General features: G+C 56.9%; 2 protein-coding genes across 3 annotated transcripts; one reads left to right on the plus strand and one right to left on the minus strand.

Moving 5' to 3' along the window:
* The first annotated feature begins 1,442 nt into the window (after positions 1–1,442).
* Positions 1,443–9,093, plus strand: HPCA (hippocalcin). Of its 2 annotated transcripts, none has more exons than XM_038758199.1 (5): positions 1,443–1,619; positions 2,925–2,961; positions 6,040–6,440; positions 7,651–7,756; positions 8,996–9,093. In XM_038758199.1, exons 3-5 carry the CDS (start codon positions 6,063–6,065, stop codon positions 9,091–9,093), a joined length of 582 nt encoding a protein of 193 aa, XP_038614127.1. In that variant the 5' UTR covers positions 1,443–1,619; positions 2,925–2,961; positions 6,040–6,062. The 2 variants fall into 2 exon arrangements, with proteins under 2 accessions (XP_038614127.1, XP_038614126.1); XM_038758198.1 differs by having other exon boundaries at positions 6,043–6,440.
* Positions 9,094–10,757: 1,664 nt separating this feature from the next.
* Positions 10,758–23,552, minus strand: TMEM54 (transmembrane protein 54). Its single transcript, XM_038757746.1, is given in 9 exon segments — positions 10,758–10,871; positions 11,524–11,658; positions 12,398–12,586; positions 13,245–13,304; positions 13,847–14,040; positions 23,242–23,293; positions 23,295–23,410; positions 23,413–23,449; positions 23,451–23,552. Coding segments are annotated over 9 exon segments (960 nt in total). The 3' UTR covers positions 10,758–10,796.
* Between the last annotated feature and the right edge of the window lie 387 nt (positions 23,553–23,939).

A 23,939-nucleotide genomic window follows, 5' to 3' on the forward strand; every position in this document is an offset into this window, starting at 1 on the left:
ATTAAGTGCTTACTATGTGCAAAGCACTGTTCTAAGTGCTAGGGAGATTACAAGGAGATCAGGTTGTTCCACGGGGGGCTCACAGTCTTATCCCCATTTTACAGATAGGCAACTGAGGCCCAGAGAAGTGAAGTGACTTGCCCAAAGTCACACAGCCAACAATTGGTGGAGCCGAGATTTGAACCCATGACCTCTGACTCCAAAGCCCATGCTCTTTCCACTGAGCCATGCTGTCAGCTGTGTGACTTTGGGCAAGTCACTTCTCTGGGCCTCAGTTCCCTCAGCTGTAAAATGGGGATGAAGACTGTGAGCCCCACGTGGGCCAACCTGATCACCTTGTATCCTCCCCAGCGCTTAGAACGGTGCTTTGCAAATAGTAAGTGCTCAGTTCCCTCAGCTGTAAAATGGGGATGAAGAATGTGAGCCCCATGTGGGAAGCAGCATGGTTCAGTGGAAAGAGCACGGGCTTTGGAGTCAGAGGTGGTGGGTTTGAATCCCGGCTCTGCCACAAGTCTGCTGTGTGACCTTGGGCAAGTCACTTAACTTCTCTGAGCCTCAGTTACCTCATCTGTAAAATGGGGATGAAGACTGTGAGCCCAACATGGGACAACCTCATTACCTTGTTTCCACTCCCCAGCGCTTAGAACAGTGCTTTGCACAGAGTAAGCGCTTAACAGATGCCATCATTATTATTACCTTTTAGACCGTGAGTCCACTGTTGGGTAGGGACTGTCTCTATATGTTGCCAATTTGTACTTCCCAAGAGCTTAGTACAGTGCTCTGCACATAGTAGACGCTCAATAAATATGATTGATGATGATGATGCTGTGGGACAATCCGATCACCTTGTATCCTCCCCAGCGCTTAGAACGGTGCTTTGCACATAGTAAGTGCTCAGTTCCCTCAGCTGTAAAATGGGGATGAAGACTGCGAGCCCCATGTGGGACAACCTGATCACCTTGTATCCTCCCTAGCGCTTAGAACGGTGCTTTGCACATAGTAAGTGCTTAATAAATACGACTGATGATGATGATGTGGGACAATCTGATCACCTTGTATCCTTCCTAGCGCTTAGAACGGTGCTTTGCACATAGTAAGTGCTCAGTTCCCTCAGCTGTAAAATGGGGATGAAGACTGCGAGCCCCATGTGGGACAACCTGATCACCTTGTATCCTCCCTAGCGCTTAGAACGGTGCTTTGCACATAGTAAGTGCTTAATAAATGCCATTGTTATGATGATTATAGAGGTTGCGCCCCTTTCCCCGAGCTTCCAGGACGGTGCCATCCCGACACTTGGGACACGAGGTGGAGAGGCCGAGGAGGGCCGGTGGGCTGCCGGGGGGAAGGGGCGGGGAGGAGGGAGGAGACAGGGAGGGGGTGGGCTCAGCCTCGGAGACCCTCCCCCTACCTCCCCCCCACCCCCGCCCCGAGGTGCCGAGCCCCGCAGCAGCCCGGCCCGTCGAGGCTCCGCTAGAAACCCGGGCCCGGGGCGGAGCGCACCGCACAGCCCAGACCCGGGGGGCCAGGGGGGCGGGGGGAGCCGGGACGGGAGGCGCCTCGCCTCTGCTTTGGGCAGTGCCCACCTGCCCCGGGGGCACAGCCAGCGGCTCCAGCCCCAGGTGGGTAGGGGGGCGAGGGGGTGAGGGGGCGGGCCCGGGGGGCCACAAGTTGCCCAGCGGCGGGGGAGGGGGCCGGGCCCCGGGCGGCACCGGCTCCACGCGGGTCCTTCCCTTTGGGGTTGGAGTGGGTGGGAAGGGATGGATGGAGCTGGCGGGGGTCCATCTCAGGAGTGGGGGTCCCGGGGCTCTGCCCCTGCCCGCCCCCGCCGCCCTGCCCGGGAGCTAGCTGCGGGGGGGCTGGGGATGCTTGGGGTGAGGGGCGCTGGGGATGCTCCGGTTGCCGGGGGCTGGAGATGCTCGGGATGCGGAGGTTGGAGATGCTCGGGATGCGGGCGTCTGGGGATGCTCGGGATGAGGGGGTCTGGGGATGCTCCCGTTGCGGAGAAGTGGGGATGCTCGGGGTGCGGGGGTGTGGGGATGCTCGGGATGCGGGGGGCTGGGGATGCTCGGGATGAGGGGGTCTGGGGATGCTTGGGATGCGGGGGGCTGAGGATGCTCGGGTTGCGGGGGACTGGAGATGCTCGGCATGCGGAGGTTGGAGATGCTCGGCATGCGGGGGTCTGGGGATGCTTGGGATGCGGGGGTCTGCGGGTGCTCGAGATGAGGGGGTCTGGGGATGCTTCGGTTGCGGGGAGCTGGGGATGCTCGGGATGCGGAGGTTAGAGATGCCCGGGGTGCGGGGGACTGGGGATGCTCGGGATGACGGGGGCTGGGGATGCTCGGGATGCGGAGGTTGGAGATGCTCGGGTTGCAGGGGGCTGGAGATGCTCGGGATGAGGGGGGTCTGGGGATGCTCCGGTTGCGGGGGTCTGGGAATCTGGGGATGCTCGGGATGAGGGGGTTTGGGGATGCTCGGGATGAGGGGGTTTGGGGATGCTCGGGATGCGGGGGGCTGAGGATGCTCGGCTGCGGAGGCTGAGGATGCTCGTGTTGCGGGGGGCGGGGGGCGCCCAGAAAGGGGCTTCCCCGTCTCCCGCGGCCCCTCCCTCTCTCTCGGTCCCCACCGCCCCTCTCACCCTCTCTCCTTCCCCCTGCCCCCTTCTGCTCTGCCTCAGGAGCGCGGGGAAGGACCGGAGCGGACCCCGGTGTCCCCCTCCGCCCGAGGCGGGGAGCGTGCGGGAGGAGACGGGGGAGTCCTCGGAGGGACCCCGCCCAGGGGAAGACGAGGGCGAGGGGGAGCGGGGGAAGCGGGGGGAGGGGGTCTCCCCTGGGCGGGGGGCGTCTCCCTCCTTCCTCCCGGGGCCTCGGGCTCCCCCCCGTCCCGCCCCTCCGGCCGTCCTCACCCGCCCGCCTTTCTCTTCGCAGCGCCTGCTGTCTCTGCGCAGTGTCTGCTCGCGCCTGGGTGAGTGGGGCCGCGCTCCGGGGGGGGCTGGGGGCTCCCACGGAGGAAGGGGCTTCCCGGATCCCGGGGGGGGGGGGAAGAGGCTCAGGCCCCCCGCAGCCTCCTAGCCCAAGCTCCGACTGGAGCCCGTGTCCCCTGTCGGGGCCGGGTCCCGGGCGCAGGGGGCTGCGGGATGGCTGGGCAGGTGGCGCCTGGGTGGGCGCGCATCCCGCCCCGGGGCTGGGGGCGACCCGCCTTGGGCAACCCCAAGATGCCCGGGGGGCTCTCCAAGATCCTAAGGGGAAGACCTTGGGGACGGGGGACAACGAGACCCGCGGTAGAAGTCGGATACAGCCCCCTCAAGACTCAGCATTGCGAGGACCAGTGGTGGGGGGCGGATCCTGAGGGGTTCCAGAGGGGCAAAGTTTGGGGGGCTGGGGGCTGAGCCCCCTTCCCTATCCCCACAGGGAGGGATGAAATCAAATCCTGCCGAGGAGGGAATGCTAGGGAGAGCCCCTGGGCCCCGTAGGGACCCCTCAGGTGTCCCTCTCATGCTCCCCATCGTTGTCCAACCAGTTCGCATCCTCAAGCGCAGGGAGACCCTTCCTTCCCTCCCTCCCTCCACGCCTCCTCTCCCGGAGAGGTTCAATCCCCTTACTGCCCAGCGGTTCCTGCCCCTCGATGGGCTGACCCAATTTGAGGGAGCCTGGCACGAGGCGCTCCTCGGAAGGGAAGGGGGGAGGCACTCTGCCTCCCACCCTTTAGCTGCAGCCTCATTCGACCCCTCCCCGCTTCTCCCAGGGGCTCCAGGCGGTGCCCACCCGCCCTCCCCCTTTCCTCTCCACCCCCGCTCCCGCCTGCGCTGCCCCGTTCAAATTTGTGCCCCCCTCGCCCTCCTCCGGGGGTACCCAGATACCAGGAGATTCTCCCCCAGGGAGAGGAGGAGCAAGGGAAAAGATTTCTGTAGCCCTCTGGCCCTTCCCGGTGGGCCCATAGCCATGGCTTTCCCAGAATCTAACTCTCCCAGATTGTCCTGTAAGGGACGTGGGCAGGGAGGGGGTCATTCATTCAATCGTATTGACTGAGCGCTCAACTGTGTGCAGAGCACTGTACTAAGCGCTTGGGAAGTACATAAAGAAGCTCCTCCAACTGTCAGCTATGTGACTTTGAGCAAATCAATTCACTTCTCTGTGCCTCAGTTCCCTCATCTGTAAACTGGGGATTAAGACTGTGAGCCCCCCGTGGGACAACCTGATCACCTTGTAACCTCCCCAGTGCTTAGAACGGTGCTTTGCACAGAGTAAGCGCTTAATAAATGCTACCATTATTGTTATTATTACACGTTGGCAACATATAGAGATGGTCCCTACTTATTATTATTACAACTTGGCAACATATAGGGATGGTCCCTACCCAACAACGGGCTCACAGTCTAGAAGGGGGAGACAGACAACAAAACAAAACGTGTGGACAGGTGTCAAGTCGTCAGAACAAATAGAATTAAAGCTAACTGCACGTCATTAACAAAATTACTAGAATAGTGAATATGTACAAGAAAATAGAGTAATAAATCTGCACAAGCGTATATACAGGTGCTGTGGGGAGGGGAAGGAGGTAGGGCGGAGCGGATGGGGAGGAGGAGAGGAAAAAGGGGGCTCAGTTTGGGTCAGGGTCTGGAGGTAGAGATGAGGGTTAGGAAGTACAGCAGACACTCCAGATACGCTTACTCAGGTTGACACCTGCACACACAACACACACACGCACTACCATGACTACAATAATCACACAGTTAAGCACACAACCTGCCCCCAGTCCCCCAAGCAAGTACACAATTTCATTCACTCCATGGATACACCAACGGCTGCAGACACTCTGCGCCACCCAGGGACACGGAGCCATGTTCAGGGAATCTCACACCCAGAATTATTCTTTCTGGAGTTCCAGATAATGTTGAAATGTGGCCTTTCTCACATGGGGAAACTGAGGCTCTAGGAGCTAGGCAGCTCTGGCTCCTCACGATGCCACACACATACACACACTCTCACACACATATTCCCATGTATGTGTGCTAACAGTCAGTGCTCGGCCCAGTGCAAATAATAGTGATTATTATTATTGTGGTATTTGTTAAGCACTTACTCTGTGTCAGGCACTGTACTAAGCGCTGGGATGGATACAAGAAGATGCGGTAGGAGACAGTCCCTGTCCCATATGGGCTCACAGTCTCAATCTCCATTTTACAGATGAGGTAACTGAGGCACAGGGAAATGAAGTGACTTGCCCAAAATCACACAGCAGACAAGTGGCAGAGTCGGGATTGGAAGCAGCATGGCTCAGTGGAAAGAGCCCGGGCTTGGGAGTCAGAGGTCAGGGGTTCAAATCCCGGCTCCACCGCTTGTCAGGTGGGTGACTTTGGGCAAGTCACTTAATTTCTCTGTGCCTCAGTTCCCTTATCTGTAAAATGAGGATGAAGACTGTGAGCCCCAGGTGGGACAAGCTGATCACCTTGTATCCTCCCCAGCACTTAGAACAGTGCTTTGCACATAGTAAGCGCTTAACAAATGCCATGATTATTATTATTATTAGAACCCATGACCTTCTGATTCCCAGGCCCGGGCTCTAGCCACTCTTCCTCCTCTGGGCCTGACCTCTAGTCACCCCTTCCCCCTGCCCAAATCCCTCTGGGTCCCTCTGGATCAGCAGGGAGAGACTAGGCAGAAAGCGGGGGGAAGAGTATGTCTGGCCACTCCTTGTCCATCTCAGTCCCTCAGGCCACTCGGCCCCACCCTGGACCCGGGGAGCGGCTTCCTGCCTTGGGAGAGACTTCCTGCCCTGGGAGTCCCCGGGACGGGCAGGAATTGGCCGTGGGGGGTGACAAGAGGCTGAACCGGAGTGGACGGGAGAAGGCAGAAGGGTGGAAGTCGGCAGGGAGGCTGGACACCACTGGTCCCACTGGGGCCTAGCCAGTCTCCCCTCTCTGAGATCCTGTCCCCCACCCGGGAAAGAGGGAGAGATTCCCAGAAAGGAGGCAGAGAGGCCGGGGGCGCCTTCTGTCCGTTTCCCTCATCCACCCACCCACCCTCGCCTCTCCTTGGGCAGCAGGCCGGGACTCTGGACCGACCATGGGGAAACAGAACAGCAAGCTGCGCCCGGAGATGCTGCAGGACCTGCGGGAGAACACGGAGTTCTCCGACCTGGAGCTTCAGGAGTGGTACAAGGGCTTCCTGAAGGACTGCCCCACGGGCATCCTCAACGTGGAGGAGTTCAAGAAGATCTACGCCAACTTCTTCCCCTACGGCGACGCCTCCAAGTTCGCCGAGCACGTCTTCCGCACCTTCGACACCAACGGGGATGGCACCATCGACTTCCGGGAGTTCATCATCGCCCTCAGCGTCACCTCCCGCGGCAAACTGGAGCAGAAACTCATGTGGGCCTTCAGCATGTACGACCTGGACGGCAACGGCTACATCAGCCGCGAGGAGATGCTAGAAATTGTGCAGGTGCCGGGCCCCACCCCCGACCTCTGACCTCCTCCGGTTACCTCCCCTGTCCACCCCCACCTTCATTCATTCCATCGTGCTTATTGAGCGCTTACTGTGTGCAGAGCACTGGACTAAGCGCTTGGGAAGTACTCTGAAACCTCCCTCCCCCGGCCACTCCTCGTTATCTCCATCTTCCTCAGCCTCCGTCTGCTACCTCCCTCCTCGGCGCTGCCAGCCTCTCGCCCAAAAGTGCCCAAGCTGTTGACTTAAAAGCAGATGCTCGTTTGCATTTCGCTCTTGCATATATTTGCATGCCATTCACGGACTGTCCAAAATCTTGGGTGTCCCGTCCCCCCCCAGTCCCCACCATCTCCCCCCACCAGCTCCTTCCCTCCTCTCATGGTCTCCCAGCTGGGTTGTGAGGCCGAGACATCCACCGTCCTTCGGACTCCCCGCTTTCTCTTCCCATTCCGTCATTCATTCAATCGTATTTATTGAGAGCTTACTGTGTGCAGAGCACTGTACTAGGCGCTTGGGAAGTCCAAGTCGGCAACATAGAGAGACGCTCCCTACCCAACAACTGGATCACAGTCTAGAAGGGGGAGACAGACAACAAAAGAGAACATGGAGACAGGTGTCAAAATCTGTAGATAGGTGTCAAACCGAACCCCCAACTTCCTGGGCCCCAAGAGCTCCTCCCCACCAAAGCCTTTAGGCTCCAAATCTCCCCAACGCCCTCCAGTCCTCGTCCTTTCCCGAGGGCAGAGCCGGGAATTGGGAAGGCCAACTGGGAATTCCGCCGCCCCCTTCTGGTGGCGGGCGGTACTGCAGGCTCCCATCCCGACCTCCCTGAGGTTTTCCCGCTCACTGCGGGTGTCCGAAAGAGGATGGGGAAGTGTCGGGGAATCAGGAGTCCAAAATCTGGGGCAGCCCCCTGTGCCTGCTGCAGGGGTGGGCGGGAGGGGCTCCGGGACAGACAGAACCGCCGCTAATCAGGTCAACGCCGCTGGCGCTTCACCTGCGGCTGGTCCGGAAAACGCCTGGGGACCCAACCCAGAGCTATTTTAAGGATGCTCTACCCTCCCCCAGGCCTCCAGACCCTTCCCCGCCCCCCGGGACTTTTCCCGGAATGACTCCGGGCTCCCTCCGTCTCCCTCCGGCAGCCCTGTCAGTTGGCTGACCTCCCCCAACTCTTTTTCTCCTTCCCACCCTTATCCCCCCCACTTAGGCCATTTACAAGATGGTCTCCTCCGTGATGAAGATGCCCGAAGATGAGTCGACCCCGGAGAAGAGGACGGAGAAAATCTTCCGCCAGATGGACACCAACAACGATGGTGAGAGGGGGAACCCGGGGAGTTGGGGGAGTCCAGGATCCCAGCCCCTTCGCCCCGGTGCGGGGAGAGAGGATGGGCCGAAAGCCGGGAGGAGGGGCTGGGGAAAAGATCTTCCACCGGCTGGAAACTGTGGTGGGGGCTGGGAATAAATAATAAATAAATAATAATGGCATTTATTAAGCGCTTACTATGGGCAAAGCACTGTTCTAAGCGCTGGGGAGTTTACAAGGTAATCAGGTTGTCCCATGGGGGGCTCACAGTCTTAATCCCCATTTTACAGATGAGGGAACTGAGGCCCAGAGAAGTGAAGTGACTTGCCCAAAGTCACACAGCTGACAATTGGCAGAGCCGGGATTTGAACCCATGAACTCTGACTCCAAAGCCCGTGCTCTTTCCAGTGAGCCGCGCAAGAGGGGGACGGGAGTGGGGAAGGCGTTTGAATGGGGAAGTTGGGCTCTGTCAGCTCACTGTGGTGCAGAGAACAACTGTGTTAATAGTATAATAATTATTATGGTATTTGTTAAATGCTTATTCTGTGCCAAGAACTGTTCTAAGGGCTGGGGTAGATACAAGGTGATCAGGTTGTCCCGCATGGGGCTCACAGTCTCAATCCCTATTTTACAGATGAGGTAACTGAGGCACAGAGAAGTAAGTGACTTGCCCAAGGTCACAGCAGACAAGTGGTGGAGGTTGCATTAGAACCCACGACCTCTGACTCCCAAGCCTGTGCTCTCGCCACTAGGCCTTGCTGCTCCACCACTTGTCTGTTCTGTGACCTCGGGCAAGCCACCTAACTTTTCTGTGCCTCAGTGACCTCATCTGTAAAATGGGGATAAAGACTGTGAGCCCCGTGTGGGACAACCTGATTCCCTTGTATCTACCCCAGGGCTTAGAACAGTGCTTGGCACATAGTAAGCGCTTAAACAAATACCATCCTTATCATTAGTGCTCTGCACACAGTAAGCGCTCAATAAATATGATTGATTGATTGAGATTGATTTTCCAAGGGCTTAGTGCACACAGTAAACGCTTATTAAGTATGATTGACTGATTGGTGCAGGAAATTGGAGGGGCTAAAAGTCATTAGTGAATGACATCCCCCTTCTCCCTCCCCTCCGAATTCCCAGAACGGACCCAGGCTGCAGATAGCGGGGTCGGGGTTGGGTTGGGGGGAGGGGGGTCTTGTTTGCGGGTGCAAGGGGAGGCTTAGCTGAGATCTGCTCTCCTTCTCCCACCCAGGCAAACTGTCCCTGGAGGAGTTCATCAAAGGCGCCAAGAGCGACCCGTCCATAGTCCGGCTGCTCCAGTGTGACCCCAGCAGTGCTTCCCAGTTCTGAGCCTCAGGGGGAGGGGTGGAGTGGGAATCCTCCCCCCTCCCCCCGCCGCCCCCCCCACGCCCCCTCCCCCCGCACTCCCCCGCCCCCCCGTCTTTGCTTCCCCTTTGCTCCCGGGGTCGCACGGCCCTGCAGCCGCCCCCCACGCCCCCCACCCCGTGGCTGTGATCGTGTCTCCCCCCCCCAACCCCCACCCCGGGGAGCAGGGGCCCGGATCACCAGGGAGAGGCCTGGGTGGGGGTCCAGCTGCCCCCCGGCTGGCTGCAGTAGGGAGGGGATCCAGGGTCCCACCTGAGGGGCCCACCCTGGGGGCGGGGAGAACCGGGGGTTGCACCTGGGCTCAGCTGGTTTGGGTCAGGCATCTGACAGAGAGACCCCCGCCCCCCGCCCCTTATTCCTCCATCCTGCAGTAGGCAAGGGGAAGGTGAAGAAGCACGGAGCTGGGCACCTCGGGCACAGTCTTCGGGGAGGACCATGGTGGGGAGAGGCAGGGGGGATCGGATCCTCGGGGCTATCAGGCTCCCCCCAGGCCAGGCCTCCACCTCGGAGCTGAGGAAGGGTAGGCGGGGTGGAGAGGAAGGGCAGAGCCGTGTCCATTGCAGAGGCCCGCCTACTCCTGTGTCCCTCAAGGCCCGGGTGTCCCATTTTGCACACACAAATACACAAACTCTCTCTCTCTCTCTCTCTCTCTCTCTCTCTCTCTCTCTCACACACACACACACACACACACACACACACACACACACACACACACACTTCCTTCCAGGACCCGGGGCCAGAAGGGAAGCAGGAAGAGAGCTACCACTGGTGGCTGAAGAGTCCGGCATTCCCAGTTAGACAGGATTCACCTCTTTGGCTTCCCGTCCACCCCCGCCCCTTGGTCGGAGGAGGGAGGGAAGCTCCCTGCAGGTCGCCCCCCCGCCCCCTTCCCCCCGACTCTGGGGGGCTAGGACACCCTGGAGCCCCGGAGGAGGGAGCGATGGGCGGCGGGGGGCGGGTGGGGGGCAGCCTCTAACCCAAATCCAGGCCTATGCCCACCCCTCTTCCCCCCACCCCACCGGGGCCTCCTTCTCCCCACCTGCCTTGTCAAGTCCCAAAGCTGCTTTTGCAGGGGAAGGTGGATTGGGGTGGGGGTGGGGGGCGAAGATAGTGTAAAAAGGGGAATAAAAGCCCACCAAGGAACTTGCGCTCCATCAGGGGGGACAGGAGAGTTGGGGGGGGGGGGGGACTCACTCAGGACAGCCCCTCCCCACCACCTCTGAGCACTTTGGCGCACGCACACAGACACACACACATGAAGATACACACACTCCCCAGCCCCAGTGTGTCTTGAGAACACACCCTCCCTAATCCCCCCGACCCGGCGTCCCTTTCTCCGTCCCCGGCCTCTGATTCCTCGTCTCTTTCCCCGGAGGAGCGGGGAGGCAGGCGAGCCCCCAGCCCCTTCCACGCCGCGCGCGTGCATGTCGACTCGGAATTTCTTTGTTCTTTTTAATAACTTCAGAATTAAAGTCTTGTTTCAGTGCAGCTGGCTGGGCGACCGTCTCTGGGGGCTCTGGGGGTCCAGACCAGTGGCCGGGCTGGGTCAGGAGGGCTGCGGGGCGGGATCCTGGGGGGAGAGGGGCCAGGGACCGGGGGAGCTGGCCGGTCAGTGCGGTGGGGTCATGGGGGAGCCTGGGGGTGGGGTGGGGGGCGAGGGAGGACCCTCAGAGGGCCAGTGGCTCTGAGCTGGAGCAGCTCAGCAGGTTTCGGCCTTCGCTGAGCTCCGGGCTATCCCCCACCTGCAGGTGATAAGAGTCCAGCCCCCCACCCCCGGCCGCCTGGACCTGAGCACGGGGCTCCCCCCAACCTGCAGGCCATTGCCTGGAAACCCATCCCTGCCCCATCACTTCTCCTTTTCCCACACTCTCCCCCGCCTTCCCACCCGCTCCCCGAGACCCTCCAGGGAGAACAGCAAGAGATGAAGGAGGGAGGGGGCTGCCCTCGGGGCCTCCGTCACCCCTAAGGGGTCCCCTGGGGTCAGACCCCAGGAAGGGGCCTACGACCTCACAGCCAGGATGGCTCCCGTCTCGGCTTCACCCATCCATCCCGGTGCCAACTCCAAAGCACCGAAAGCACCCACCCTGTCTCTCCTCTTTCCTTCGAGGGGTCGGGGCTGCCTCTCTCCATTTGGTACCGTCCAGGGGTGAGGCCTAAGAGCCAGGGGATCTGGGCTTAAGTCCCGGGGGGATCCATCACTGCCATTGCCGTGTGGCCTTGGGAAAGCGGCTTAACCTCTCTGAGCCTCAGTTTCCCCTGAGGAGTCTGGGTGCTGCAAACAGGCCGGGGAAATGATCAAAAATGGGGGCAACAGGGGCCTAGTGGGTGGTGAGGGCTTGGACGGGGCTGGCGGGGGGTGGAAGGGGAGGAGGTCTGAGGGGAGGGCTTTCTTACCATCTTGGTGCTTCTTTTGCCCCACCAGGGCTTCAGCTCCAGTAGCTGGTGGGTGAGCTGGGCACAGCGGACGCTGAAGACACTCTCCGCCACCTCGAGAACCAAGGAGATGCCCCACAGGCACAGCGTGGAGCTCTGTAGGAGCACACGGGGGGTGGATGGGGGGGGGGGGGTAAGGAGGGAGCTGCCAAATCCCCCATCAGCCTGTTGTTGGGTAGGGACCATCTCTATATGTTGCCAACTTGTACTTCCCAAGTGCTTAGTACAGTGCTCTGCACACAGTGAGCACTCAATAAATACGATTGAATGAATGAATGAAAGCTCAACAGCTCCCTGGAGCACAGCTCAGCAAGGACACCCAGTCTTGAAGGCCTGGTCCTGGTCCTGAGAAGTAGGGTGGCTTAGTGGATAAGAGCCCGGGCCTGGGAGTTCGAAGGACCTGGGTTCTAATCCCGGCTCTGCCACGTGTCTGCTGTGTGACCTTGGACAAGTCACTTTACTTCTCTGGGCCTCAGTTATCTCATCTGTAAAATGGGGATGAGTGTGAGCCCCATGTGGGACCTGATTAACTTGTGTCTACCCAGAGCTTAGAACAGTGCTTGGCATGTAGTAAGTGCTTAACAATTATCATAATTATTATTATTATCGTCCCTCCTCCTTCTCCACTCACCAGGCTCCCCACCTCTGGGGGCGGGAGGTGCCAGAAAGGTGGATGATGTCTAGGTGCTTCTGGGGCATGATGTCCACCTCCTGGCAGTGGACGCCTCTCCTGGCCTCCCTCCCAGCCTCTCTTCCTCCTCTTCCCCTCCTTCCTGGCCTCCCTCCCGGCCTCCCTTCCTCCGGTCCTCCCTCCCCTGCATCGCCGGGCACTGACATAGATGCGCGTGGGGTCGAAGGGGCAGTCGGGCGAGAACTGTGCCAGCTCTGGGCTGCTGAAGGAGCAGGTGGCCAGCAGGGATCGGCCCTCGTTGGCGAAGGTGATGGCGATGGAAGCCAGGAGCCCTAGGGCGCAGGTCACCGAGAAGAGGGCACTGGTGAGGCTCATGATGAACACCGCCCATCGCTGGGGGTAGAGGGGCAGGGAGACAAGGGGTGAGGAGAGGAGACTGGTCAACAGGGCTCCACCCTGCAGCTCACCGAAGCCCGAGCTTTCCTTCTTGGAGAGACCCCCCCCCCCCCCCATCCCTGATCCCACCCCTCAGGGGAGCTCCCTCCTGCAAACTCTAGACTGTAAGCTCATTGTAGGAAGGGAATGTGTCTGTTTATTGTTGTACCGTACTCTTCCAAGTGCTTAGTACAGTGCTCTGTGCACAGTAAGTGCTCAATAAATCTGACTGACTGACTGAATGAATGAATGCAAGCCCAGCCCAGGGCCCGAGGCCTGCAAGGATCCAAGCCACAGGGGCTCCATCATGAGACCTTGCCATTCCTGACACTTTACACCCTCCCCACAGCCCCTCCTTCCTTCCCCTGCCCAGCAAGTAGCAGAAATACCCTCAGACCCCACCCTCGCCCCCCAGCCCTCACCCTGATCCCAGGTCTGACATCACCATTGTCTGCAAGAACTTTAAAGCAAAGCTCCCTCCTGTTCTCCACCAGATCCACAGGCTCATGCAAGCTCGGCCCCGACCCGCCACCCCCTCGTAGGGGCCCAGCCCGCCCCTAGTCCACCAGAATCCCTCGGACAAAGCCACCGCCCATGCCCCAAGCCCTATCCATACCAGGGGGGAGCGGGAGAGGTAGCGGGACAGGACGATGGCTGTGATGCCACAGGAGATGATCTGCAAAGGAAGCCCATAGTGGGGTCTTCTCTGGGGTGAGATGAGCACCAGAGGCAAACCCAGTTCTCCCATCCCATAAGGGGCTCCTCACTCACCCCCTGGGGCCCAGTGGTTGGAGGGCCAGTAACCCCCTTCCCCATCCTCCTTACATTTCCCTAAACCCTTCCCAAGGGATATCGGGCTTCAACACCAAAGACGACCCTCTCCCCCTAACCCAAGACCCCCTCCTGGAGATGGTACCTTCCCACCCCAAAATAAAAATTATATTCGTGGCCCCTTGCCCAGTGCTTACTCTGGGTCACGAGCTGGGTTAGATACAGGGTAATCGGATCGGACCCAGTCACTGTCCCGCTTGGGGCTCACGGTCTAAAATGGGAGAAGATCTGGTATCTTAGCTCCATTTCCTAGACGAGGAAACCGTGGCCCAGAGGAGATCGAACCCTGATTTCGCAACTCCCAGTCCTATGCTCTTTCCCTTAGGCCGCGCTGCATCTCAGCCAGGGCCCCCTGACCAGCCTCCCCAGCCCCAGATGGGCGGGTACCAAGAGGGCAGAGGTCACGGCGAGGATATTGGAGATGCAGTACTGCAGCGTGACGGCGTCATGCGCATCCGTCATGTAGCGTAGCACCATCCCGTGGACCAGGGTCCCCGCGATGAAGCTGATGTGGCCGAGGACGATGAGCACCAGCCCCGTCTTCATCAGGACCTTCTGGTAGCCCCCGAGGCTCAGCCCGCCTGCGGGGGGGAGACAAGAACAGGGCTGGAAGGAAGGAGGGGTCCTGAGGCCAAGGGGGTTCTCCCATCCCGGATTGGGGGATGCGTATGAGGGAGGGAAGGGTCGCTCGGCCATCAGAGCCTCCCTGCATGGTGTGGGGGTGTGGGGCAGAGGGTTGAAGCAGGTGATGCGGACGGGAAGATGGGGGTGTCAGGCGGGGAGGCCATGTGCAGCTGGACATTGTGCAAGCAGCAGATTCTTTCAAAGATTAACCAGTCCTCAAACAGCAGGGCGCTCTCTCCCCCGGCCTGCCCCCACTCCCACATTCCAGCACCCCAACGTTCCCGCCACCTCCTTCCCCACTGACCAGAGCACTGCCCATCCTCGGGCCCCCCGGACCCTTGTCGCTCGCAGGTCCGGCCTGCTCCTCAGCAGGGCTGGGTCGGCCCACTTGGGTTGCCAGGGTGGCACCCACCCCGCACCCATCGCTTTTTCCTGCCGCGGCTGTCAATCGAGGGTGCAGCGGTGACAGCGACGTGGGAGAGAGGCAATGAAGGGAACGGCAGCTTTGTGTCACTTCCCCACGGTGCACACGCTCCCTCCTTCTCGGCCACTGCCACAGCTCCCAGCTCAAAGGCGGCATCGGCAGGGGGAGGGCAGAGGGAGCTGACAGCAGCTGAGATCTGCAACCCCCCCCAGCCCCCCAGCACTGATCGCTTCACGCAACGCCTCCCCCTCACAGCAGCCAGGTTCGGGGGGGGCCCGTGACTGCACCCCCACACCCAGGGTGTGCTCCTGGTAAGCCCCATTGTTGCTTCCGCACCCCTCCTCTCCACAGGATCCTCTCCCACTTCCTCCCTCCCTGGATTCTCCTCGTGCCCGCCTTCAAGAGGAAGTGGGGGCCCGGAGACGAGATTCCCAGGGGCCATGTCTCCCCAGGGCGCAGTGCCCTGTCCCCCACAGATTTGCAGGTTGGTGGTGGCACCTGGACCGGCCCTGGGGAAACTGTCCAGGGAGTAGCTCAGAGGGAACATTGCGGAGGATGCCAGGAGGTCACCAGGACGCCTGACCCTCCTGGAACCCCTAAATTCTCCCTCTCCCAACTCCTCCTCCCCAAGTTTCTAGCAGCGCCCACGTCGTCGGCTATTGGTGGGGGGGCTGAGTCAAGTGGGCCTCCCAAGCCCCAGGCTCCCGCTCCCCAACTCTGCCCGCCCTTCCACCGGTCCGCCGGCCAAGCCAGACCCGGCCGGGGGGGAACAGCTCACCCAGACGCAGACACATCCTGACTCGCCCGGCGCCTGTAGGCCGCTGCTCCTCCCAAGAGGGTCCCAGTTAGCAGGCCTCCTCTCTCCCGGGGCCTGTCCGGCCTTCAGCGCCCATCGTCCCCGAATCCCGAGGGCCCAGAGCAGGACTCGGTCTCCCTGGCCCAGCCCGCAGCCCCTGACTCTCCCATACGCCGGGGTCCCCACGGCCCCGGTGGCTCCTCTCCCATGGACCTCCTGCTGCCAAACCCTGGTGGCTCAAAACCTCCTTTGCATCTCGGGTTCCTGTTTGACCAGCTCTGCGGGCCGCGACACAAAGGGCCCGACTCCACCTTCTCCGGCCCCTAGGAGGAATGATTCACGGCTCAAACCCCACCCACGGCGCTTCAGTCACCCTGTTCCAGTTATCTAGGTATGTCAGCCTCTCCCAGCCTTTCCTGGGCTTTCCAGCCTGCGGGCAGCCCACTCCTCTCCCATCCACACTGAAGCAAGTCTCCTCTTTCCCCCAACTTTCCCTTGTGTGTGTACGTGTGTGTGTGTCTATGTGCTAAGCTCCCCCTAGGCCCACCTGTTCCCCATTGCCTTCTGGGCTCCCCAGGATGCCCCGACCAGGAGCCAGAAACAGCACCTCTGAGGGGACACTCTTGTGCATCTTGGGGGTAGAAAGGGAGTCGCCCCAGCCTATCTGAGGTTATCCCTATGGATTCGTGAGAAATATATGGGACCAGGAGCCAGGAGACTTGGGTTCCAGTCCCAGCTCTATCCCCAGCTAGCTGCGTCACCTTGGGCAAATCCCTGAACCTCTCTGGGCTTCCGTGCTCTCACCTGTAAAATGACAAATGAAATACTGGCTCACCTTCTTAGACTGTGAGGGTCATGTGGGGCAGAGAATATGTCAGTCAGTTGAATTAGGGAAGCAGCTTGGTTCAGTGGAAAGAGCACGGGCGGGGAGCCAGAGGTCGTGGGTTCTAATCCCAGCTCTGCCACTTGTCAGCTGTGTGACCTTGGGCAAGTCTCAACTTCTCTGGGCCTCAGTCCCCTCGTCTGTAAAATGGGGATGCAGACTGTGAGCCCCACCTGGGACAATCTGATTACCTTGTATCTACCCTAGCGCTTAGAACAGTGCTTGGCACATAGTAAGCACTTAACAAATGCCAACATTATTATTATATTTATTGAGTGCTTAGGCCAATCTGATTATCTTGTATCGACCCTAGCGCTTGGCACAGTGCTCGGCCCAGTTAGCGGATGTTAAATACCGTAATGGGTGGTGTTGTTGTGCCTATCCCAATGGGGAAGGGACCCAAGGGTCGCAGAGGAGGCCAGGGTGGTCTGCCCCAACACTCTTGCCATGCTTCTCCAGAGTTGGTGTCCTTGTGACATGGCTGGGGTCGGGGGAGACCCCAGGGTGTCCCGGACCGACCCTCAATCTGGGGAACAGAGAGCCAGACCCCCACTTGACTGATGAATCTGGGGCCTTCGGTCCTGGTCTGGATCCCAGGGAACTGCCGCTAATGGACCGGTCCTCTCCGGGGGACTGGCCCCAGAGAGGTCGACACCAACCTCCCGGCTCCCACTTACGTCTCCGGGCTGCATCCCCAGTTCCCCAGCGGGGCTGCATTCAAGCCTGAGAGGAGCCGACCCGAGATGGCCACCTTCTGCCCAGTAACAGGGAGTTGCGGGGTGAGGCAGGAGCCATCGAATCCAGTCCCTCCGGCCTCCAGCCACCCAGTCGCCCAGCTCGGCAATTTGCATTTGGTGCCTGGCGGCTCCAGGACCACTGCTCTGTCCTCTATGGCGCTGCTCCCACGCTACTGTCTACCGCTCAGCTCGGCTCTAATGAGGTTTCACATTTCCCCGGGCCCTTCCTGGAAGGGGTTTGTGAGGAATCAGACCTCAGAAAGAGGGGAGAGGGTGAGGTAGCCCAGTAGATGATCTGGAAAGAACACCCTGGCTCTCTTCCCCCTTCACAATATTTCTACTGTGCTTTCCCCATCTCTACAATCCGTTGATTCTATTGTGCTTTATCCTCCCAAATTCCCAGGGGGAAGCAAGGAAGGGCAGGGATTAAGGTTATGATCCCCATCTTACAGCTCGAGAAACTGAAGCCCAGAGAGGTTAGGTGACTCATTGAAGGTCACGCAGGGAGTCGGGGTTGAAAGTTCTGTGACACTCATCTCTTGGCTCTCAGCTGGATGCTGGGCTCCTCTCGTGTCCTACGCTCGCCCGGCTGGGCTAATCTCTGCCCCTCCCAGCCTGGCCTCCGCTCTCTGCTGGGCTCGCTAAAAGAAGTCTGGAGCCTGACTTCCAAACCCAGTGGTACCCGTGCTGAGTCTGAGCCCATTATTCTGTGTCTGTGTGAGTGTGTGTATGCGTGTCTATGAATGGGGAAGGGGCACCCGGAAGAATCACCTCAGAGAATCAATAGCTAATGGGCCTTAAATCCCTCCCTGTTTCCATCTGGCAGCAGATTTTGACTCTTAAATGTCTGTCTTCCCCTCTAGACTGTAACCTTCTTGAGGGTAGGCATCATGTCTTCTTATTCTAATGTACTTTCCCAAGCGCTCAGTGCAGTGCTCTGTGCACAGTGTTCAATAAATACTATTGATTGACTGAGAGAACTGGAATCAGTAGAGCAGCATGGCCAAATGGAAAGAGCACACACCTAGGAGTCCAAGGACCTGGGTTCTGATTCCGGCCCCGCCATTTACCTGCTGTGACACCCTGGGCAAGTCACTTAAATTCTCCGTGCCTCAATTCCCTCATCTGCAGAGTGGGGATACAATACCTGTTCTCCTTCCTACTTAGACTGTGAGCCCTATGTGGGGACTGATTGGCTTGAATCTGCCCCAGCACCTAATACAGTGCTTGACACAAAGTAAGCGCTTAACTCACTGTGGGCAGGGAATATGGCTGTTATACTTTCCCAAGCACTTACTACAGTGATCTGCACTCACTAAGTGTTCAATAAATATGATTGACTAATTATTATTATTATCGTTATTAGTAGTAGTAGAGCCTGAGTATGGCCACAACCCAGGTCTTGCTGTCTTGGGCCCTGAGACTGAGATGGAGGTAGAAGGGGAGAACAGGGGGACCAGAGTCCAGAGACCCTCCCCATATCGTCCAGCCGAGCCTGGCTCACAGCACTTATGCCCATATCTGTTATTTATTTATTTATATTAACGTATTTATTTATTTCCATTAATGTCTGTCTCCCCTTCTAGCCTGTAAGCTTGTTGTGGCCTGGAATTGTGTCTATTATATTAATCAATCAATCAATCATATTTATTGAGCGCTTACTGTGTGCAGAGCACTGTACTAAGCGCTTGGGAAGTACAAGTTGGCAACATATAGAGACAGTCCCTACCCAACAGTGGGCTCACAGTCTAGAAGGGGGAGACAGAGAACAAAACCAAACATATTAACAAAATAAAATAAATAGAATAGATACGTACAAGATAGAGTAATAAATATGTACAAACATATAAACATATATACATATATACAGGTGCTGTGGGGAAGGGAAGGAGGTAAGATGGGGGGGATGGAGAGGGGGGCGAGGGGGAGAGGAAGGGGCAATATTGCTATATTGTTATGTTGTACTCTCCCAAGAGTTTAGTATAGTGCTCTGCACACAGTAAGCACTCAAAAATACAATTGACTGACTGGGGTCTCAAGTACCTAAACCAGACTGGCAGGGGAGGGGAATTGGGCCGAGGTGGGGGGGATGGCCAAACAACCCCTAAGTTTGGGTCATCTGTAGAACAGGAGCTTGGCCTGGGAAAAGCGCTTAGTCAATGCTCTGCACCAATAGGTGCTCAATAAGTACCTTGGCTGATGGACTGACAAGCCGGCCAGACCCCAGAATTTCTTCCCTCCCAATAACCAGCCCTTTGCTTGAGCAGGCCAGGGGGATTGAATATCACCCAAACATCCGGCAGGCTGGGGCCCACTCTCCTGCTGACCTACTAAATACATCCAAACCGGCTCAAACCCCTATTAGCGAGATCACACCAGCTGCTGTTCCGCCTGGCCACTGCTGGTTCAGACCCGGCTAAATCCGCGGGTTTAGGGTGCTTCTCCCTGCTCCAGGTTTGGCAGGCTACCTCCTCACTTCCTGCACCTTCTGGATCTCAATTCTGGGCCTCAATCCCTGCTTCTCTCCTGCCCCGCTCACCCCTCTCTCCCTAAGACCACCTCACACTTCAGGGGGTGCCACAAACCCTTCTCAATATTATTCATTCAATCGTATTTATTGAGTGCTTACTGTGTGCAGAGCACTGTACTATGCGCTTGGGAAGTCCAAGTTGGCAACATATAGAGACGGTCCCTAACCAACAGCGGGCTCACAGTCTAGGAGGGGGAGACAGACAACAAAACATATTAACAAAATAAAATAAATAGAATAAATATGTACAAACAAAATCAATAAATAGAGTAATAAATACGTACAAACATATATACTAGGAGCTATATTAGGGAGTTGTACACCTCTGGCCTTCCTTGAAAAGGTAGCTCCCACCTTGGAAGGGTCTGTATTATCGCTTAGACTCAGCTGGTGGCCTCTCCGCTTGCCCAACCTCCCGGAATCTGAAGGGAATTAGCAAACATTCCAATCGTTCCTCCAGCCCCTAACTTCTCTCCCACCACTTTCACTCAGGACTGCAACAGTTCCCTCTTGTCTTCTAGCTGTGCCTCACCCCACCTCTCTCCAATGCAGTAGCGGTGGCAGGGTGGAAGAGAGGGGGTAAGATGAGCTCAGAGCTTTGGGGTAGCATAGCAGGCCTCTGGCTCAGCCAGTCCTTTTTTTTCTTTTCTTAAATGGTCTTTACTAAGACTTTGTGCCAGGCCCTGTACTAAGCACTGGGGTAAGCCAAGCCTGTTGTCTCCTGGCCATCTCACCTCTTCGGTCACTCAGAATTGACCATTCAGCACTGGGGCCACGGCATGCTCCTCCCTTTTAATCACCTCCCAGTTAAGCTCTTTCCCGTCTCCCAGCCTCGAGATCCCCTAATCACTAAGCCTAGGCCTTCCACGATAATCTCATTGCTAAATCAAGACTGAGGCTTTCCCCTGATTAAGGGATTTTACTTCGAGTGAAAGTATTCGCTCCACTAGGGAGTCTCAGCCCCTGAAGCCAGCATCCAGTGGGGCCGGAGAACTAATCGGGCTGGAAATGTTTTAAGGAAATTTTCTGTCTTAAAAGCAGTAATGATATCTGGCTCATTAGCTGACTGGTGATAAGGAGATTTGCCGGTGGCTCTTTGCTTTTCAGTTCAGTGGAGTCGGGAGGCTGGAAGCTCAATGGGGGGCTCTCATCTGCCCAACACCATTCATTTTTGACCTACTTCCACCTGCCCACACCAGGGTGGCAATGGGGTGGAGAAGGAGCTCGTTTGAAATCCTACCTCCACCAAAAGAGGAGATACATCTGTCCAGATCTTAGCCGATGTAGACTGTAAGCCCCCGGAAGGCAGGGATCGTGTCTGCCAACTATCCGAAGCACTTAGTACAGTTCTCTGCCCAAAGGGCACAATGAATATCATTGATTTCCTCCCAACTACCACATGAGCACTTCTGTATTCACAATCTAATCAATGGTATTTATCAAATGCTTACTGTGTGCTGACCTTCTAGACTGTAAGCCCACTGTTGGGTAGGGACCGTCTCTATATGTTGCCAACTTGTACTTCCCAAGCGCTTAGTACAGTGCTCTGCACACAGTAAGCGCTCAATAAATACGATTGATTGACCACTGTGCTAAGCACTCAGGAGAGTACAGAGTTGGTAGACACCCACTCTTAGAGCTTCTGTACATGACAACTTACCTATCCTGCTATGAGCAATTACTCATCCACCAATTCATCTTCCCATTCTCTTCTTGTTCCTCCTGTAATCGTCATCATCATCATCATAAGAATAGTGGTATCTGTTAAGCACTGTGTGTCAATCAATGTACAAAGCGTTGGGGTAGATACAAGATAATCAGGTGGGGGTCACAGGGCTCACAGTCTAAGTAGGAGGGAGAAAAATCCTCATTTTGCAGATGAGGAAACAGACGCAGAGGCAGTAAGTGACGTGCCCAAGGTCACGCGGCTGGCAAATGGCAGAGCTGGGATGCAACCCAGGTTCTCTGACTCCTGGGCCCATGCTCTTTCCCCTAGGTCACATCGACTTTGAGCCCATTTCATTTGTTTATGTCGTGTTTTAATGTTTCATCACTCCTGCCGAGTCTGTCTCTAATCTCCTCTCTCCACTTAAAATTTCAGGCTGTGAACCCCACGAGGGGCAAGGAACTGTGTTTAATTCCCACCTGGATATTTTCTCCAAGGGCTTAATCAAGTGCTTTGCACACAGTAGGTGCTTAATAAATACTAATACTACTACTACAACACTGCTTCCCGTAATCTAGTCTGTCTTCCCAGCAGGATTGTTAGCTGGAGCATTTCGTCTAACTCCATTATACTCTTCCAAGCACGTAGAACTTGCCCCAGTGGGATGTCCAAACTATTGACTGATGAACTGGGAGGAGTCTAGATGTGTAAATTAGGCTGCTGATCAGTTGAAGTGTGAATGTCAAGATTCCTAGGCAGGCTCCTTGTTTGCACGGCTCTTCATCCCATGCAAGTTAATCTTGGGCATTAATAATATCGGCCTTGCCCTGTGGCCAAACGAGAATGAAAAAAAAATCTGAAAATCTCTTCAAGTTGCCCATGCTCCACTGCCTGGGACCATTAATATTTGCATGTATTGCCCCTGTCCTCAGCTTTTTATATTCATGGATATATCCTTCGGACCAACTTGCATAAATTATTCATCAGCCTGGGGTTGCCGCATGCTTTTAAATTCCTGTTCTCTTGAAAATTAAATGGCACATTGGTTCTCAGTTTTCCCTTCTCCTGTCAGCCACGCACCCCACAGTCACTGCCCTAGTTTATTCTCTGATAGATTCTATCCTCTTACCCCATCACCCCCCTCAGAGCATGTTCCTAAACACCTGACCACTGCACCCAGTGATTCCAAACTGTCGGTCGGGCAACGGACCTTTCATCACTCTGTACCCATCCAAGTGCAGATGCGGGGGTGATGCAGAACCTCAACTTCTCCTCCAGCTCCGGGATAATGGTAATAATGGTGGTGTTTTTTTAAGCACTCACTATGTGCCCAGTACCATCCTAAGTGCTGAGGTGCATACGTGATAATCAGGTCAGACACAGGCCCTATCCCACATGGGGTCTACAGTCTAAGTGGGAAGGAGTACAAGCATTGGATCCTCATTTTACAGATGAGGAAACTGAGGCAGAGAAACGCAGCAACTTGTCCAAGGTCTCGAGGCAGGCAAATGGCAGAACCGGGTTTGGAATCCAGGTCCTCTGACTCCTAACTCTGTGCTCTTGCCACTAGGCCACGCTGATTTTCAAAAATGGCCAAAATGTACCACCTTGTCCCAGCTGGTGCCATCCACCGCATTGCTTCAATCAATCGCTCGTATTTATTGATTGCTTACTGCGTGTAGCGCACCGTATTAAGCATTTGGGAGAGTATAATACAACAGAGTGGGTAGACTTGTCGTTGCTCATGAGCTTCAAGTCTAGAGAGCGAGACATACATTAAATAAATAATTTATAGTTATGTTCTTAAGTGCTGTAGGGATGAAGGTGGTGTGAATACTCAGCTGTAAATATGGCTAGTCCATCAAGCAGCTCTCTCTTCCACGCAAGCTCTCTTCCGGATCCCTGATTAGCTCGTACCTCCCCCGGCCCTCAGAACAGAGCCTGGCACATCACAAGCATTTAACCAATGCCACAATTATTATTATTATCCCCACGCCCTCTCGCTAAGCGGAAGCCACCCGGTAACTTTCCGGGGGATGCATGTACTTCCCTTGACGACGGCAGACTCTCACTGCAGAGGAATGACATTTTTCTGCTCTTCGGCCTTAGGCGGCATCCCTACCTTTCAGAGGGAGACCAGCTTGGGGGTGGTTTAGGAATGGCTGTGTACGACCCCCTCGCTTCTTCTGGAGAATTCAAGCCAATGTTTTCATGATGACAGGATTCTCTCAGTTGACGGATACACTTCACCAACAGCAGCATCATCTTCAAACACTGAGGATACTGAGCACCGCCCTGCACCTGGGGAGAACGCAGGGATGGGTGTTACTCCTGTTTGACACTCCTTCCGCCCCCCGCCAGCCCACTGGTGAAACCAACCCCTACTTTGCAACTGCCCAGGCAACGTGGGCTCAAAGTGGGGAGACCGAACATCCCAGCGCGCTCCAAACGAGAAGTACCACTCTGGTTTTCACAAACCAGAGGCTCCCCAGTGGTCCCCGAGTAGTGAGACGCCTTCAAATACACGGTTGCAGTTTGTTCGATCCTCCCCTGCTCCTCACCCTCGCTCTGCAAAGTTCCAACCCGGCCGGATGCAGGCGGCATAAATCAACTGGCCCCGCTAACATGAAGGACGCTTGTCCGTTTCCCCGGCTTTGTAAATTTTCCAGACATCAACCGGCCCACCTCGGTGGTCGGCCAGAGGAGGCAGGGGTTCAAATCCCAGAGCAGGACGGAGGAGAAGTGGTGTAGGAAGCAGACTGGATTCCAGGGTGATTCTGGCTTGGTGCCCATTCCGCGTCCAGGCTTCGTGCTTCCTCC

Source organism: Tachyglossus aculeatus, chromosome 16 (genome assembly GCF_015852505.1).
Source record: "Tachyglossus aculeatus isolate mTacAcu1 chromosome 16, mTacAcu1.pri, whole genome shotgun sequence".
Lineage (NCBI taxonomy): Eukaryota > Metazoa > Chordata > Mammalia > Monotremata > Tachyglossidae > Tachyglossus > Tachyglossus aculeatus.